This window comes from Acartia tonsa, chromosome 6, assembly GCF_053477335.1.
Source record: "Acartia tonsa isolate MP-2025a chromosome 6, ASM5347733v1, whole genome shotgun sequence".
NCBI classification, from domain to species: Eukaryota; Metazoa; Arthropoda; class Copepoda; order Calanoida; family Acartiidae; genus Acartia; species Acartia tonsa.
In genome coordinates, this window is record NC_137265.1 from 46,678,847 (window position 1) to 46,698,422 (window position 19,576).

Consider the following 19,576-nt stretch of genomic DNA (forward strand, 5'->3'; position numbering starts at 1 on the left):
GACCTCTTATCCATGAATTGATCCTTGACGTGGTGAATCTCATCCCCTACCCCTGCTTAAAAGAGATATTAAGACAAACTAAAAAGCTGAAGCAGCTTACAGTGCATTTAAAAAAATTACGTCATACAATTGACATGACCAATGATAGGCCAGTATACATTATAATTGACCAATGGTAAAATGTAAACTGGTAAATTATGGGTTATTTGTATTTCATGCCGTATCTTTTTATAGGTACTATAGGCCAGTGTTGTATATTATAATTGACCAATGGCAAAATGTATAATGGCCTATCATTGGTTATTTGAATTGTATGCCGTAATCTTTTTATATGAACTATAAGCTGCTTCTAAAAAGCAAAGTAGCTCAAAATTAAAAATCTGAAAATTGTTTTACTTCCTTGACACTATTATTTACCTTATAGTAAAGAAAAGATTCATAATTTTAAATTGATGTGCATTCTCAATGATAATACACCAAAATATCCCTTCTATAGATTGAAACTATTGGTTTGAACGTTAGAACACTCAACTTTAAAGTCCGAAAAGTTGTTAAGCTAACGAATAAGAAAACGTTATTATAAAACTTTGGAGACTAATTTAATAAACAGCCCATTGTCCCGTCTCTCTCTCTGGGGTTTAGAAAATCTATCCATCTTTTAGAAATTAGGGTAAAATATGATAAAATAGCGGTTTCGCCCCTAGCCTCTAGGGGCTTCGCCCTATGAGGTAAGGGGAAGTCAAACCCCCCTATATAGAATTTGTTTTAAAAAAAATAGGCTCTGCTACAGGCTGACGCCTTGATGCCTAGCAAAAAAGGGGGTTGGAGGATTTTTTGTTTCCAGGAAAATAGCTTAAAACAACCACAGGACCAACAGGTATACACCCTGAAGAGTAGAATCCAATCGGCTGAGTGGTTATCGAGATCTTAAGGGACAGACAGACGGACGGACAGACAGACAGACGGACGGACGGACAGACATCAGGCTACTTTGTATTAAAGAAGAACATATTACAAACCCAAGAGGAATTATTCGCACTAGTAAACAGTTCCCAATTGATAACCCCCACTGTTAAAGTTGCACAGAGCCAAAAGTTTTCTTTTAAAAGAGAGATTAAATTTACTCCCTGACACAAAATTTAAAAGTAGTTTTGGCGATTTACACTTTATTTGCAATGGCATAGTACAACCCCCTCCCCCTCCTATTAACTTCAAAGGATCAAGCAACTGTATTTACTTTTGTTTCATATGGCAACAAAAAGTTTGCTTTAAGGTTTTAATTCCATTGAGTGTTCATCTTAGTATTAAAGCCTCTTTTAATAAAGCTAATAAATAGACAAACGCAGGAGTCCCAAACGTCGGAGTGGAAACTTAACCTAACCTAACCTATTTTAAACTATCCTATTGGTTTTTAAATGCCTAGCTCCTGCTGGGGGCTTATTTGTATTTCCCATATCTTAACCTAACCTAACTTGTATAGAAATACTTAATCAAATTAATATTTTAACACTTCTGCGTTTGTTCACTCCGACGTTTGGGACTCCTGCGTTTGTCTACCATAAATAATTGTAGTTATTATGGTTCAGCTCCTGTTCATTCATACATTTGTCTCATATGTATAAATTTCTTGGCTTTCATGGCTACCATTGGTTGTAATCTTCCTTGTTTTATAAATACAGCAATTACCCTTAAAGTGCCTTGTACAGAACAGAACCTTCTCTGTCTTATTTTGAAATATATTTAAAATATGATGCTGGAGTTAGTTTCGTTTTCGTTTGTTTGTCTTATTACATAAGGTTAGGTTATGCTTGGAACAGGTTAGCCTCGCAGGTTTACGACATTGGAAAAAAACTAAAACCCTATATTATTTAGAAAATAAGGTGGGGGGGGGGGGGAGTTAGTGCTCGATAAGTATTTTGAGGGAAAGCAACTTACCTTTGCCTGCATTGATACTCTCTCCACTTTTACTAACTCTTGACTTCTTTAGTGTTTCAAGCAGATTTATCTTACCTAAATTGAATAAATATTATTTGGTATATTCTAGTATTTAGACACACTTATTCTTAAATTGCTCTATTGCGGAGCCCTATTTTCTCCAATCCATTCAACCCCTGCGGGACTTTTCTTTTTTAAACCCTAAAATAAGTTTAATATAATAAATTTTCTCCAAATCGTTCAAAAGGGAAAACGCATTAAATATCTTGTTAACTTGTTTTCCCACTACGCCAATTTCCTTTTAAAAGCGAACCTTTTCTGTAATTAGGGTCGGTCCGTACGTCCGTAACGGTCAGCCCTTTTCGTTAATTTAAACAGGTTAGAATTGTCCTATCGATTTCAAACTTTACATACTGATTCCTATAATAGTTAGGTACGACTTAGAAAGCATAGCAACTCTATAATCGTTACAAGAAAGTCCGTACGTCCATTTCAAACAAGCTGATTTTTTGTATGTTAGAATTATCCTATTTTTCTGATCTTTTGAATACTGATTCCTTTTACAACAAGGTACAATGTTATAATCGAAGCATCTCTATAATCAAGTCCAATAAACGTCAGTATGTCCTTAAACAGTATTATGTAGTTAAACAAATTTACTTACACTTTTGTATAGACTTGATATTAAGTTTATTCAGTTCTGACATTCTACAAGTATTAATGTTCGTTTGTCCTTACATTTCATAGCTTTGCTTTTATGGATGTTGACATCCTTGTTTTATTGGAAATAAATTAACAGGGGAGATGTACACTCTAAACAGAATAAAAATTCCTGCTACTATAGAAAATTGTTGCACGTAGTTGTAAGAAAGGGAAATTACATTAATAAATTCAGTGAAAGAGGAAAGTTAGGAATTTATAGAAATACTTGCTTCATACCCATGGACAGGAAAAGACAATGTCCAATTTTTTTTACCAATAAATTGAATCCACATTAGGAGTTTTGTTTATCAGCATTGGGGATGTACATTAATCTATCGTCAATTGTCTTATCCATTAAGTATAACCAGGGAAAAGGGACAACCCCCTTCCCCTTTTCATCCCCTTCTTACCCACCCCTCTTCAATTACACGAAAAAACAGAATATACTTCAGCCTAACTTTAAAAGGTTTCGTGATTTTTTTTTGTAGAATTGATTGTTAGAATAGCTACCCCTGAGTATAACCAAAATATGTCCTTATTTATAATTTAGGTCCGCTACAAATCTTTCTTATTTATTGTACAAGTTATTGCTGCGCTACTTTAGGACATAATTATCTTTAGTTTATATAATAATTTACCTAATGAAATAGCAGTTATAGAGTTAGCTCTCCCCTTTCTTCTGTTAAAATTATTCTTGTTTATTGTACAAGTTATTGCTGCGCTACTATAGAACATAATTATCCTTGGTTTATATAATAATTTACCTAATGAAATAGCAGTTATAGAGTTAGCTCTCCCCTTTCTTCTGTTAAAATTATTCTTGTTTATTGTACAAGTTATTGCTGCGCTACTATAGAACATAATTATCCTTGGTTTATATAATAATTTACCTAATGAAATAGCAGTTATAGAGTTAGCTCTTCCTTTCTTCTGCCGGGCTAGAGAAGTTTTCTTTAAATGCTTTGCTTCTTCTGAAATAATTAATTAATTAAGAATAACATATTTAAATATGTTATTCTTAAATGAAAAAATACAAATTATTTCAAATATTAACATATTTTATTTCATTTAATTTAATAAAAAAAACGTATACCCAATAAAAATCATTTTTCAAAATTTATATCATTTAGTAATCCTTATGAATAGTTATTTCTTGCATCGTATTATAAACAGCTTTCCGCGGATATAAAATGTAAAATAATAAGGTTAACACCAGTTCTTATTTTCGTAGAAAACTGGATATAATAGGATGCTAGAAATAGTTTTTGACGAAGCCCAATCTGTACCACTTTTGATTCCTGTGACGTCATAAAAAAGGGATTCTCTATCTCTTTTTACGGGGTTTTCTTTCCTACTTCCTCTCTCATATCCCTCATTTTTATAACGTCAAAGGAATCAAAAGTGGAAAAAAGTACTACAAAGTGGGCTTCATCATAGTTTTCACGTATGGATGAGAACCGGTTCTAATCAACCGGATATTAATCGGATTCGAATGAGTACGAGAATAGATATTTCTCGCATCGTATTATAAACGGCTTTAATTCCGCGGATTAATTGTACAAATTAAATGTACAATTATGAGATTAAAACTAGTTTTTTAAGCCCCGGGGTGCCGAAGGCACCGGCTAAAAAAACTGGTTTTAATCTTATGATTGTACATTTTTATATTCGTAGAAAGCTGGATATAATACGATGCTAGACATAGTTTTTTTTGTATGGATGAGAACCGGTTCTAATCCATCGGATATTAATCGGATTCGAATGAATACGAGAAAATACATCAAAAGCGATACTAGGTTGCGTGATCTTTTTAAACTATGGATGATTATTTGGACTAATGAAAATAGCCTATAACCCCACAAGGGCATATCTGAATGGACACAAAAAGACTAGTTGCTTCGCCCCTAATCTTAAAGAAACTTACCCTCTGGGTTGTTTAGTCTGAAACCTTCCAGGGTTTGTTTGATCACAGGGGAGCTTGGTAGAGAGATGGATTTAGATACATCTTCTATAATAGATAGATAGAAATAGATATATAGATAGATAGAAGACAAAGATGGTTTGTTTGATCACAGGGGAGCTTGGTAGAGAGATGGATTTAGATACATCTTCTATAATAGATAGATAAATAGAAAGAAAGATAGATAGACAGATAGACAGAGATGGTTTGTTTGATCACAGGGGAGCTTGGTAGAGAGATGGATTTAGATACATCTTCTAAAATAGATAGATAGAAATAGATATATAGATAGATAGACAAATATATGGATAGATAGATATACATAGAAAGACAGACAGACAGGCTTTGATCGAAAACAGGGGAGCTTGGCAGAGAGATGGATTTAGAGACATCCTTGTAATAGATAGATAGATAGAGATGGACATATAGATAGATAGGGTTTCTAGGATCACAGATAGATAAAAAGATAAACATAAAACAGAATAGAGATGGAAAGATAGATGAAAAAATACAGATGAATATTTTTTTCTTTATCTAAAATGTGCTAACACATACTTTAAAAACTTCCAGAAATCATAAGATTTTTACAAGAAAGAAACAAGAGGAATCCCCCCCCCCCCCAAAAAAAAAGTGATCTAATAATTTCCAAAAAATGTTTACTTTTTCTTTTTTAAACCAAAATTAAAAGATATATAAATTGTTCCAGTCAAAATGTCAAAATGTTGATTATTAACTTACCAACTTGTAGTAAGTGTAGAGAAGGATTCTTTGTTGATTCTACGTTCCATAAATCATTCAATTCTTGATCAGAACTGAAACAAAAACAAAAATTTTAAATATGAAACTTTCTCAAATGAGAGTCGGACCGTCAGTGACGGAAAGAAGCTATTATTAGTCAGGAATTATTTTAAAGCATCTCAACTTATTAAACACTACAAAATAGTTAGTTAACATTAGAATGAAAATTTCTAATAATTCTTTTACCTCTATTTTTAATAACTAGGTCGATTGGGCATAATGTTATAAGCAAGGAAACTTTGTAGTGAAGACTGTAAAATTTTGAACATTAAAAAATCACGAAACCTCTAAATTTTAAGAATCACGAAACCTCGAAAATTCAAGTATCACGAAACCTCTCAATACAAAAATGTATCAATATTGTTTACTCACCATTGTTTAGAGATATGATTGTGATACTCGATAGGAGCCTGCAGGGCTTTCAGAAAATCCAATTGAGTCTGCAGCTGACGCCGCAGACAACCTGTCCACCTAAAGAAAATCCTGTTAAACTTTATTCCTCTTGTTACATCAACACTATAGTAATGTCAAAATAAGAGCAGGGTTACAAAAATTGGAAATACATATTTAGAATTCATACTTCATTAAAATATTAATCAGAAAAACTAATAGTTATAGAAGCTTGTCAAAAATTCAATATTCTAGAACATTTTGTGAATTTAAAATTTTCATTATTTTTTATTTGGTAACCCTATTCTTAGTGAAAGGGCCCTGATGAAGGAATATAATTAAACCCAACCCAAGCTAATCTAACAAATACCTGTCTTTTGTTGGAGTATCTTCAGCTTGACAAAGGAAATCAAGAAAAGGACGACATGGATCTGAGTATAACAACATATTTTTAGACTTAAAAAAGGCGTTTGACTCTGTGTTTTATCTTTATTTACTTGAAAAAACAAAAATTTGCTAATGGATTTTAAGACAAGGATGGGTTATTTCAATTAAACTTTTACACCAGTCATAAAGAGTTATTATTGAGACAAAATGTATTGTTTTTATTCTGCATTTGAATCTACTAATAGAAAAAATGTTATTCCTGTAGATTTGAGTCTGAACATCCTGTCATGTTCTGTATCTAGCTTGTCCTCTAATTGCATCTTGTTCACCTAAACAAGTATATCTTTCTCTACACGTCCCATAGTCAATTATTCCTAGACATGCCTATATATTTTTTAGATTAAACTTCTTAGATTGTAGCAGGCATCTCAAGGAATCAAGGATAAATTTATCCCCAATGATGATAAACAATTTTTCACCTTCTGCAGATGAAAATAAAAGTTTGGAGCATAAACTCTTCCAAGATTTCAATGTTTTTTAAATGAAAAAGGGTACAATTGTAAATTTTTGTATGTATCTTTGCAATTTTTTATTAAATATTAAAAAAAATGAACACAACACACTTAAAATTAGTTTTCTCATTAAGAGATTAAATTTACCTGTATATGAGCCAAATACTTGTAAACTGGACTTGTGAATTGAGTTTTCTTTCCCACAGTTTCAGCAAAAATAATAATTTGTTCAAATAGGAAAACTGTCATCTCTTTGAATTTTAAATTTGGAGCCTGACTTGAATCATCTGTACACAGGAGTGGGCCTCGCAATAATAGTTTACCCTGAGCTACTATCTTACCCTGAAATATAAATATAATAATATAAACACAAGAGTGGGCCTCGCAATAATAGTTTACCCTGAGCTACTATCTTACCCTGAAATATAAATATAATAATATATACACAAGAGTGGGCCTCGCAATAATAGTTTACCCTGAGCTACTATCTTACCCTGAAATATAAATATAATTATATGTACACAAGAGTGGGCCTCGCAATAAGAGTTTTCTTGAAATATAAATGTTTACCTCAAACCCTTGTAATCTACCAATATCTATCATATGACTATCTTGATTAGGGACAACAGTCATAACTTGAAATATAAATATTTACCTCAAACCCTTAAAATCTACCAATATCCATCATATCATTGGCTTGATTAGGAACTACAGTCATAACTTGAAATATAAATATTTACCTCAAACCCTTGTAATCTACCAATATCCATCATATGATTAGCTTGATCAGGGACAACAGTCATAACTTGAAATATAAATATTTACCTCAAACCTTTGTAATCTACCAATATCTATCATATGATTAGCTTGATCAGGGACAACAGTCATAACTTGAAATATAAATATTTACCTCAAACCTTTGTAATCTACCAATATCTATCATATGATTAGCTTGATTAGGAACTACAGTCATAACTTGAAATATAAATATTTACCTCAAACCCTTGTAATCTACCAATATCCATCATATGATTAGCTTGATTAGGGACAACAGTCATAACTTGAAATATAAATATTTACCTCAAACCTTTGTAATCTACCAATATCTATCATATGATTAGCTTGATTAGGAACTACAGTCATAACTTGAAATATAAATATTTACCTCAAACCCTTGTAATCTACCAATATCCATCATATCATTGGCTTGATTAGGGACAACAGTCATAACTTGAAATATAAATATTTACCTCAAACCTTTGTAATCTACCAATATCTATCATATGATTAGCTTGATTAGGAACTACAGTCATAACTTGAAATATAAATATTTACCTCAAACCCTTGTAATCTACCAATATCCATCATATGATTAGCTTGATTAGGGACAACAGTCATAACTTGAAATATAAATATTTACCTCAAACCTTTGTAATCTACCAATATCTATCATATGATTAGCTTGATTAGGAACTACAGTCATAACTTGAAATATAAATATTTACCTCAAACCCTTGTAATCTACCAATATCCATCATATCATTGGCTTGATTAGGAACAACAGTCATAACTTGAAACGCCAATTCTAAACTCTTAACTTCATCAGTAAGATTTGCTCTCTGTGAATGTTTAAGAATTGCCTCTAGGAGCATGTGGTACTTGGTTAAACGTTGGATTGGTTTTATCAACAAATCTGTCAGACGAAGTTTAAATCCATATTTCAACCGGATCTCCTAAAATAAAAAAAGTTTGAATTATTAAGAATTACTTTTTGAATTATATTTGCAAAATATAAGGAAATTTTTTAATAAAAACAAAGCTTACTGAAGAAAAAAATAACTAACCTCAAAATAAGTATGAATGTGCTCTGAAACAATATATTCAGATTTAGGTTTATTCTGACAATACACAACATACATCTGAAATTTTCTTTCACTCTTCTTAAATAAGGATCCAAGCTCACTGGGGTTTGTTAAACATTCTGCCAACTTCTTGGAGAAAAAGCTGAAAGAAATTCAATTAAAAATATGTTGGATATATTTAGGGATCATAAGGGATAAGATAATGAAGGGTAGATAATTCTAAAATTTTGCACTTGTATGTTTGGACAGACACTAATAGCATGGAACCAACCAATCAAAATTCAATAAAAGTACCCAAAACTTTCAGCCAGCTAATCATGTTTGATACCAATGTATGTACAGTTCAGATGTCCCTTCCATTCCACCCTGGATAACTTACATTCAAAGGAAGCCTGCAAGAAATGCCACGCTTTAACTGCTGAATGACTGCCACAAGTAGACCCAATTCCCCAAATTTGATACCTTCAGCTTCTATAACAAAAAAGTTCGAGGCATTTTAAAATGACATTTTATGTACAATGAAAATTTTGAAAGAATTACAGTGCTAATGTTAGAAATTTTGAAATTAAATTACGTGGCCTAGAAACAAAATTATAAGCTTATGTTTGTCATAAATTTAGGCAACCAGTAACTAATTATATTTTTACAATAAAAATACCCATTTTTATAGTCAAAATCATTAAAAAAATTAAGTTTAACTTGCGTTGTACCGAATGTACTGTAGCCAATCAGAAGGCTGAATCAGCTAAGCAACCAATCACAGCTGAGTTTCCCCCTTTGTTTCCGCTATGATTTTCGTTTAAAAATGCAATTTAATCGATTTTTTTTTCATGGATTTTGACTATGAGATGTGGTGTTTTTATTGTAAAAATGTAATCAGTTACCGGCAATCTAAGTTTCTGAAAAAGATAAAGTCATAATTTTGTGTCTAGGCGACGTAATTTAATATTGTTTTTTCTTCTATAAGCATTGGAAATCTTTGAAAATTTTCATTGTACATAAAAAATGTACATAAAATGTCTAGAACTTTTTTTGTTATTAAAGATGAAGGCTTTAAATTTGGGGTATTGGGTCTACTTGTGGCAGTCTTTCAGCAGTTAAAGCGAGGTATTTCTTGCAGGCGTCTTTAAAATTTTAAATTATATTGCAAATTTTTCCGTTAGGGTTGATGAAACAAAGTTTTGGAATTCTATTCCTGTTTTGCCTTATAGCATAGGCCAATAAACAGATCTATAGTATCTATAATACAAAGTAGAATGATGTCTGCCTGTCTGTCTGTCCGTCCGTCTGGCTGTCTGTCCGTCCGTCCGTCCGTCTCTTAAGATCTCGGTAACTACTGAACCAATCGGATTCAACTCTTCAGGAAATATACCTACTGGTCCTGTGGTGGTTTTAAACTTTTTTCTTGGGTGGTGGGACACCCCCAAGAACAAAAAAAATCCCCCCCATTTTTTTGTGTTGAAGATTTCCTTGTTCCTTTTTTTTTCATTTTTGTTTTATTTCTATTTTTTTGTTGTTGAAGATTTCCTTGGTTCTTTTTTTTGCCGAAGATTGGTCCTTTTACGAATTTCGCCTTAATTTTTTTTATAACCTCTTGGGGCAAAGCCCCTAGAGGCTAGGGGCGAAGCCGCTAGTAGATGTATATAGAGATAACTACCTCCCTTCCTTTTTCAATGACCTTATTCGTCTGCTACAAATTATGTCCTGCTACTTTGCAAATTCAAATGACCCAATTGAAAGTGGGCACATGAACAGTAAGATGGGGAGATACAACTTTGTTTAACCCTTTCCCTCTCTAGTGCATTACTCTAATTGCCAAAGTCCATGGTCAAATAAACAAGAAAATAAAATTACTCACTCTCTGTGCCATTCATAAATATTCTCCATGTTGCCGAAGATCATCCTGTCCTTGCCCTGTTTTAGATCTGGTGGCATGGGTATCTCTGGATTCTCCTCCTCCTTGGTTTCCCTCATGAACTCAATATACTGGCAACACTGACCCAGATCTGACACATAATCATTTTCGCTCTCTATCAACTCCCGCACCCGATACTCCCTCTGCTCCATGTGTTTCGCGCGTTTTTCCTCCTCACTGTTGGCACCATTTTTTTGGGCGGACGACGACTTTTCAGTTTCATTGTCAGCTGATTTATCACTGGTTGCATCTTTGTTACTGTTGTCAGGTACATCACTGTGTTCACTATTGTTAGCATCTGTTTGCTTTATGCTGTTTTCTATGGTCACAGCCAAAGGTCCCTCCTAAGAAATATTCAAATTATTAAACATCTGAAAATTTATTTTACTTACAACTGCTTTTTATGAGGTCATGTAATCAAAGAGTTTGACATTAAGAAAAGTGCATAAACATTGACAGGAATAGATTTATAAACCTCAGATGGGTTATGAGACTAAATAATTCGTTTCTTGTGTTTATACTGGTCTAATCTACTTAGTTAAGATCTGCTTTATTTATTTTGCCGGGGTCTAAAGTTAGATTAAAGAAACTAGTATTTTTATACCACACTTTCTAAAATGTTACGAAATGAATTCTTCTATGTTGACTTTACCTTGTTGTTTTGACTATTATCAGGTACAGTATTTATTGCATGTATGTCAGAACCGGTTTTTGCATCAGGACTGATTGTTTCTGCAGCCATTTTCGTTTCAGATTTCATACCATCGGCATCACCTATCATAAGAGAAATATTTTTTCCTCACTTAACTGGTTTGGAAAAGTGTTACGTTTTTATGTTAGTTCTGTGATGTCCATGAATAACTATATTGGGAGAATGCCACCACCCTCACAAGAGAAATCACTCCTAGAAAAAATGCCTTATATTTCAAAACCTAAAATAAAGATTGGAGGTTCGACATCGCTTTCCCTCCACCCCCTCCCCCCAATTGAATTCTCAAGGGGCGTAGTCGCAAGTACCTTTTAAAAAGTGTGACGGTTTATACCTAACTATTTTGGAGTGGGTACCACAATAAATTTAAAAATTACACCCCTCCTTTTATTTTTAAAACTAAAATTTAAAATAAGAGGTCCACCCTCCTTGGCCCCTCTTCAATTAAGTGCCCTTCAGTTCTCTAGGAAGTATTTGCTAGTACCTTGTAAAAAGTGTGAAGAATCCAAACTTGGAATTGACAGTTCTCTAATTGTTGGAATATCCGTACCATGCACAGTCTGAAACAAAATGATCAATGGAAAATCAAGGATATAATAAAATATCTATTTAGAGCGGAAAAGTATATCTAACGTAAAAACAGCATTGTTTATGTTCTTAAACTTACATGTATTTTATATATTTTTATAAATATCATCACGCAACCTAGCGAGTAAATTTTTTATTCATAAACAGAAATGAGCAAAGGGATTTAATTTTTGAAAAATAGATTTGGTTAATTAAAAAGAAACATATCAAAAGTCTAGCATATAACTCAATTTAACAACAATTAAATAGAAGCTTTAATTCAGATACACAAAAAGTAACTTGCATTTCATAAAAAATGCTAGTCTATAAAGTAAATCTATATTTTTATTCTTTATTTGTATAAGTTATTTTGAACTAAATATTTACTGAAAACTTTGGGATGTGTCAGCAAATTCTAAAGAATCAATTCTTCTTTACATAGAAAAGGTTGAGTAAAAATTGGGTGTGTCATCAATTCCACAACCGCCCATCATTACAACAGCATTGGACATTGGACTGTGAATTGTACTGGTACCCAAAGTTTTTTGAATACGTGATCTAAAAACTGTCGGTACTTTTAATATATATTTTATGGTTGGTTTTAACTACAGCAAGGTCCAAACTTTTCAAATGATAATTTTTTTTTTTAGATTTGGAGAATATGTTCATCATCCTTGTTGATGTACAATATATTATCGACCATTGTCTTATCCCTTAAGATACCTAATCATCGTAGACATCCGCTTTATTTTTTTGCTATTGTAAACAATTGCAGTGTGATAATATGTGGAATTAAAGGCACACCCAAATACTCTTCTAGAAATGTCTTTTTATAAACTTTTCGCGAACTTTTTTTGATGATGCACAGATGAATACTTTGCATAACGCTGTCGGAGAGGTTTTGTTTTCAAGTATAGCTCCAGCCACTTCATATTAATTAATAGTTATTATTGCATCGCATTATAGACAGCTTTCTACGGATACTATAATAAAAAAATATAAGATTGAAACCAATGTGTTAGCCTCAAGTAGTATTAATCATATGATTTTAATATTCGTGGAAAAGGTTTGTAATTCGATGCTATACATGATTTTTCAGTATTGTTCGGAACCGGTTTTATTCCAGCGGATGTTAATCAGTTTCGAAGCTATTGTAATTCATATATATCTGCGGATAAGAATAAAGGGAATGCATTGGCTTATAAACAGTGTAATTAGAGGTTTATTGATTGTTTTTACATAAGAAAAAAGATAGACACATGCTTTACTAATTAGCATTTAGTTAGCCTAAAATCAAGTTACAAAAAGCTTTTTATAAAATCTAATTGGTAATAAGAAAGGGAAGAAAAAAATATTAAAGTTATCTGATTTCTTACTATTTTTTAGGGGTTATTTTTCTCTGGAGAGGTTTGAGGTACCCTTCCCCTAAAATCGGTTTAAACCTTACATTGACCTGTAAGAAGCTTCGAACAATCGGTTCAGTGGTTAGCGAGATCCTTCGATACAGACATTCTGTTATTTTTACATTAGGATTGATTAATTGATGATGAGATGAATGTACTTTTTGTTTTGGTTAATGTAACAGCACCGGAGATGGGTTCTTAAAAGATAATGCTGCGTTTTTTCGACATTCTTTACGCTATGAATAACAAGCGCGGCATTCGCGAAATCTATACAGAGTATACAACTATTTATTAAATTATTTCGCTTTTGTTGATACAGCCTTTATAAAAGAAAAACAAATTATCTTAAATCCATTTTTGCTGCATATTAATTAATTTATCTTTTTAGAGCTATATTAGACAAATTGCTAAAATATTAATTTTAAAATTTTGAATTCTTAAGTTGTATACTCTGTTTAGATTTTGCGAATGCCGCGCTTGTTATTCATAGCGTAAAAAATGTCGAAAAAACGCGGCATTTTCTTTTAAGAACCTATCCCTGTGCAAAGATACGTTTACCCAGGGATTTTAAGGGATAAGACAATCGACGATAAATTTATGTTCTTACACAATGATGATCAATAAAATTACTACTTCCTTAAACAAAGATGTAGGAACCCCCAAAATTCTGGATTTTCAATTTCCCCCCCCCCCCAATTAAAAAAGAAATACCTCTATGATATAAGGATTACTCCCCCCAAAATAAGCCCAAAATTTTTATTTTTAAATTTTTACTCACCCCCCCCCCCCCAAATGAAAAAGCTTGGATTCCCCTGTCATTAAATTTAGATTATTAGCTGAACGTTTTTGACACTGTGACTTTGAAACCAACCAATTAAAATTAAATTGAAGTACCTTATGTTTTTGACTAACAAATAAAAAACTTTGGGTACTGATACAAATTGCAGTCCCCTCCCTCCCTGCGTTTACCAGTTCAAGATATGCAAGTGAATAATGACCTTTGATTCAAAAGGTTTGGATCAGGGCTACAGGGATAGGACAATGGAGGATTAATTAATCTTCTCCAGAATCTTATCTGTAAGATTTGTCCTTTTATAGATTGTGAATATGAAGTAACAACAGATCTATAGTATAGATTATATACAGACAACTACCTCCATTCCTTTTTCAAAGACATCTTTCGTCTGCTTTTAAATTATTTTCTGCTACTTGTCTGTGTTAATATTTGGTTGATTTTCAATGACCCAATAGAAAGGTTGCACAAGGTGGTTGCAATGGGGAGATACAGATATTTGACCTTTTCTCCTTCTAGTGTTTTACTATAATGAAGTAACAAAGAGATGTGTATTTATTTTTCTACCATTGCATTGTCCGTTACTTCCCTGGATTTGAATGGAGGGGTATTAGGGATTATCATAGGCCATTCTAAAAGTACCCATGCAATTATTTGTAGTGCTGCAACTCTGTACTTTAGTAAAGTATGTCCGTCTGTCCGTCCATCTACTTTTGTTGATATTTGTACTTTACTGACATGGATTATTTGAATCAATCAACTGGTATAAACCCAAGGTGGTTCCTTTAACACAGGGTTATTTTGTTAAGCACTTAGACGATGCTGTGAGTATTGGTTTAAAAAATATGACGTAACAAAAAAAATTAGCCAATGAGAGTCCACTACGCATGCCGCCATTGGTCAATAACGGCCTCTCATTGGATCAGTAATATTTGACATAATATCATTTAACATAAATTCATTTCACATAAAACATTTGACATAAAATCACTTCACATAAAGGTACATTTGACATAAAAACATTTGCCATAAAGGTACATTTGCCATAAAGGTACACTTCACATAAAAACGTTTCACATAAAGATACATTTGACATAAAGGTACATATGATATAAAGGTACATTTGACATAAAGGTACGTTTGACATAAAGGTACACTTGGCATAAAGGTACATTTGACATAAAGGTACACTTAGCATAAAACGTTTCACATAAAGATACATTTCAAAGTCTACCCGAGGTTGTCATTTTTTTCCCCGAGCATGGCAACCGGTGAACAGAATCTCAGTTCTGCACCACAAGCCTCGCACAACTGAAGTTCCCATGTCTATACAGTCATATTTATATGAAAATATTTTTAGAAGATTTTTGAATTTTTTTTGAAGATTTTCCATTTTTTTTTAAAGATTTTAGAAATTTTTATTTATTATTAAAAGAAAAACTTCAAAAAAAATTCAAAAATCTTCTAAAAGTATTTTCATATAAATATGACTGTATAGACATGGGAACTTCAGTCGTGCGAGGCTTGTGGTGCAGAACTGAGATTCTGTTCACCGGTTGCCATGCTCGGGGTACCTTTATGTGAAATGTACCTTTATGTCAAGTGTACCTTTATGTGAAATGTACCTTTATGTGAAATGTACCTTTATGTCAAGTATACCTTTATATGAAATGTATCTTTATGCCAAATGTACCTTTATGCCAAATGAGTTTATGTGAAACGTTTTTATGTCAAATGTACCTTTATGTCAAATGAGTTTATGTCAAATGATACTTTATGTCAAATGTTTTATGTGAAATGAATTTATGTGAAGTGATTTTATGTCAAATATTACTGATCCCTCTCATTGGCTAATTTTTTTTGTTACGTCATATTTTTTAAACCAATACTCACAGCATCCACTTAGACAAGATCTTGTGGACAAAGACCAAATTGATGCAAAATTGAGGGAGATGAGGAGAGAAGTGGGAAAGAAAACACCTAAAAAAGAGATGGATAATCCCTCATTTTTATGACGTCACATGGATGATTTTTAACACAATTTTGCAGCAATTTGGTCTTTGTCGATCTTGTGTAGTCAATGAATTTGTTATTTAGTTAATATCCTACAGACAACCAACACTTTGATTGGCTTATCTTGTCTGTTTGTTTTTGTCCATTATAAAATACAATTTTAGTATAATTTTTTGGATATGGATTTTCCTTGTCAAAGATTTAGGACTGTGAATTCGAACTAATATCATTGGAGAAATGGATAAAGAATGTACGTGGATATTATGACATGGGAAAAAAGTCGTCAATTTAGCTTGCTAACAATGACGTCACTTATTGGCCAATTCGTTCGTCTAGTAGTAGGGGAAGGAGTAGGTAGGAAGCTGTTATTTTAGCCAGCTACAAGTTTCACTTTATTAGAGTACACGATAATCTGGTTTAATATCCAAGTAATAATAAATCCATTATTGTATCAAACCCCTTTTGGAGCCATCATTATGTTGGGGACACATAAATATCATTCTTATCTTACAGACTTGTTAAAATCTTGATTCTATACATACAGTAGCAAATTAATTGCAATACCCTTGTGCAAGGACGTCCAAGGGGGGAGGGGATAAAGGGGTGATAACCCCCCCCCCCCTCCCCCACAAACAATTTTTTTTTTATTTGAACCCCCCCCCCCCCCCATTTAAAATTTACCCCTACCTTGGGGGTGCAATATGCACCCCCAACCATTTAGGAGGGGGTAATTAACCCCTCCTCCTTTACAACAAAAAAATTTGGCGCGCTTTGCGCGCATTTTTAATACTACATATTTAATATTATTTTATAATTAGATTTGAGAAGGGGTAATTACCCCCTCCCCCCCAATCAAATTTTACCCCCGGGTAAAAATTTTGGGAGGGGTAAAAAAATTTGCAGCGCGCTTCGCGCGCCATTTTACCATTTCCCTTGAAAAAATTGTACCCACCCCAAATAAAAAAGCTTGGACGCCCCTGCCCTTGTGACACTGGTTTTTAAAATTAATCAAAGCTATTTGATGATAAAAAAGGTCAGTTTGTTAAAAAAATGCATCTGCTATAATTGTCCACAAGGATAATAATATCAATTAAAGCCATTCATGGGATCTAAAGTAACACAACGGCAAACAGTTTGAATAAACAAATCTTAGAACATGTGGCGATTTGTAAAAAAGTCTATTGTAATGTTGTTAAATTATGAATGTGTGTATATTAGTGCAACAACATGCACTAATACAATGTACATACAATATTGTTAAATTATGAATATGTGTATATTAGTGCAAGAACATGCACTAATACAATGTGCATACAATAGTGTTTAATCATAAATGTGTGTATATTAGTGCAACAAAATGCACTAATACAATTTACATACAATATTGTTAAATTATGAATGTGTGTATATTAGTGCAAGAACATGCACTAATACAATGTGCATACAATAGTGTTAAATAATGAATGTTTGTATATTAGTGCAACAACATGCACCAATACAATGTACATACAATATTGTTAAATTATGAATGTGTGTATATTAGTGCAACAACATGCACCAATACAATGTACATACAATATTGTTATATTATGAATGTGTGTATATTAGTGCAACAACATGCACTAATACAATGTTCATACAATATTGTTAAATTATGAATGTGTGTATATTAGTGCAACAATATGCACTAATATAATGTGCATACAATATTGTTAAATTATGAATGTGTGTATTTCAGTGCAACAACATGCACTAATACAATGTACATACAATATTGTTAAATTATGAATGTGTGTCTATTAGTGCAAGAACATGCACTAATACAATGTGCATACAATAGTGTTAAATTATGAATGTGTGTATATTAGTGCAACAACATGCACTAATACAATGTAAATACAATATTGTTAAATTATGAATATGTGTATATTAGTGCAACAACATGCAGTAATACAATGTACATACAATATTGTTAAATTATGAATGTGTGTCTATTAGTGCAACAACATGCACTAATGCAATGTGCATACAATATTGTTAAATTATGAATGTGTGTATATTAGTGCAACAACATGCACTAATACAATGTACATACAATATTGTTAAATTATGAATGTGTGTCTATTAGTGCAACAACATGCACTAATACAATGTACATACAATATTGTTAAATTATGAATGTGTGTATATTAGTGCAACAACATGCACTAATACAATGTGCATACAATATTGTTAAATTATGAATGTGTGTATATTAGTGCAATGTGCATACAATATTGTTAAATTGTGAATGTGTATATTAGTGCAACAACATGCACTATACAATGTGCATACAATATTGTTAAATTGTGAATGTGTATATTAGTGCAACAACATGCACTAATACAATGTGCATACAATATTGTTAAATTATGAATATGTGTATATTAGTGCAACAACATGCACTAATACAATGTGCATACAATATTGTTAAATTATGAATGTGTGTATATTAGTGCAACAACATCAAAAAATTATATAATAGCATTGCTTCGCTTCTCTAAATATAAGCATTATGGTGTGCAAAGACGTCCAAGCTTTTTATTTGAAGGGGTAAAATGAGACGTATTACAGGTTTGAGAAGATAAATTATATGTATATTCTACAATTTTAATGGAGGTTAAATGTAGAAAATGGGGGTAAACACCCCATTACCCCCGTACTTCTATGATGGTATGTAAGTCTGTGCACCAAACATTAAAGTCTAATATTCAAACATCCAACCAATATTAAAGATTGTAGATTACCATAGCTTCGCTATTTTAAAAGTTTAGCATTATGGTCTGTACGTCCTTATCCGAGGTATACTCCATACATGGAAATCTCATAATGGACGAATGCATCTTTTGAATAACAACATCTCGGTTCGTCCCAGGGCTACAGGGATAGGACAATGCAAGATAAACTGGCCATGGCCAACATTACCGTTAAGGTATTGACATTTTTAAAGTAAATTATTTTGGTATTAATTCAAAGTTTTTATAACTTGCAAAATATCAATATGTTGTTATCTTAATGTCATTATTATTTTTACAATTAATGATAACAGTTATTAAAGTTGTCATGGCTGACGTCATGTTATCGTTCTATAACGTTCTCCTAATGGCCCTAATTATGTTGACTATACAAAATTAAATAACTGCTATAATAGCTGACTGTTCTAATAACGTAAGTCTAAAGTCTAAAGTTAGAAAAAAGGGGCAACGCACCTTAAGAGGCAATTCTTCGTATTTTTCACAGTAGGTTTTCTCCTATTTCTAGCCCCTTCTTCGGGGGGCTCTAACCCTGCGGGACCAATTACCTAACTCTGTGGGGGCAATACCCTAACCCAATATAACCTAACCTAAAATAACCTATAAAAAGCCATTTTAAAAATACGAATAATCGCTCCTTAAGGGTCGTTGCCACGAAAGGGACTATTCCCGAAAAAAGCCTTGCATTAAATATAAAGTCATTTTCAAGTGGATAATTTATTGCGTTTTATTTTGGAAGAATGGATAATCTTGAGTTGATATATCCCTGAAATATATGATCTTATCTAGAATGTGTACAGTGCAGTGTTGTGAGGGTGTGTGTGTGTGTGTGTGTGTG

At 32.5% G+C, this 19,576-nt stretch overlaps 1 protein-coding gene across 1 annotated transcript in view; it reads right to left on the reverse strand.

Moving 5' to 3' along the window:
* The window catches only part of LOC145323130 (uncharacterized), an 87,324-nt gene that overhangs the window by 8,478 nt on the left and 59,270 nt on the right, over positions 1 to 19,576 (reverse strand). Inside the window, exons 4-16 of the mRNA XM_080165519.1 lie at positions 11,655 to 11,730; positions 11,114 to 11,235; positions 10,405 to 10,805; positions 8,529 to 8,688; positions 8,190 to 8,417; positions 6,832 to 7,026; positions 6,432 to 6,501; positions 6,156 to 6,216; positions 5,768 to 5,866; positions 5,336 to 5,409; positions 4,562 to 4,645; positions 3,528 to 3,608; positions 1,936 to 2,010 (exon numbers count right to left, since the gene is read on the reverse strand). Of these exons, the coding sequence (XP_080021645.1) occupies positions 1,936 to 2,010; positions 3,528 to 3,608; positions 4,562 to 4,645; positions 5,336 to 5,409; positions 5,768 to 5,866; positions 6,156 to 6,216; positions 6,432 to 6,501; positions 6,832 to 7,026; positions 8,190 to 8,417; positions 8,529 to 8,688; positions 10,405 to 10,805; positions 11,114 to 11,221 (1,636 nt within the window). The 5' untranslated portion in view covers positions 11,222 to 11,235; positions 11,655 to 11,730. The remainder of the gene's footprint in view (positions 1 to 1,935; positions 2,011 to 3,527; positions 3,609 to 4,561; positions 4,646 to 5,335; positions 5,410 to 5,767; positions 5,867 to 6,155; positions 6,217 to 6,431; positions 6,502 to 6,831; positions 7,027 to 8,189; positions 8,418 to 8,528; positions 8,689 to 10,404; positions 10,806 to 11,113; positions 11,236 to 11,654; positions 11,731 to 19,576) is intronic.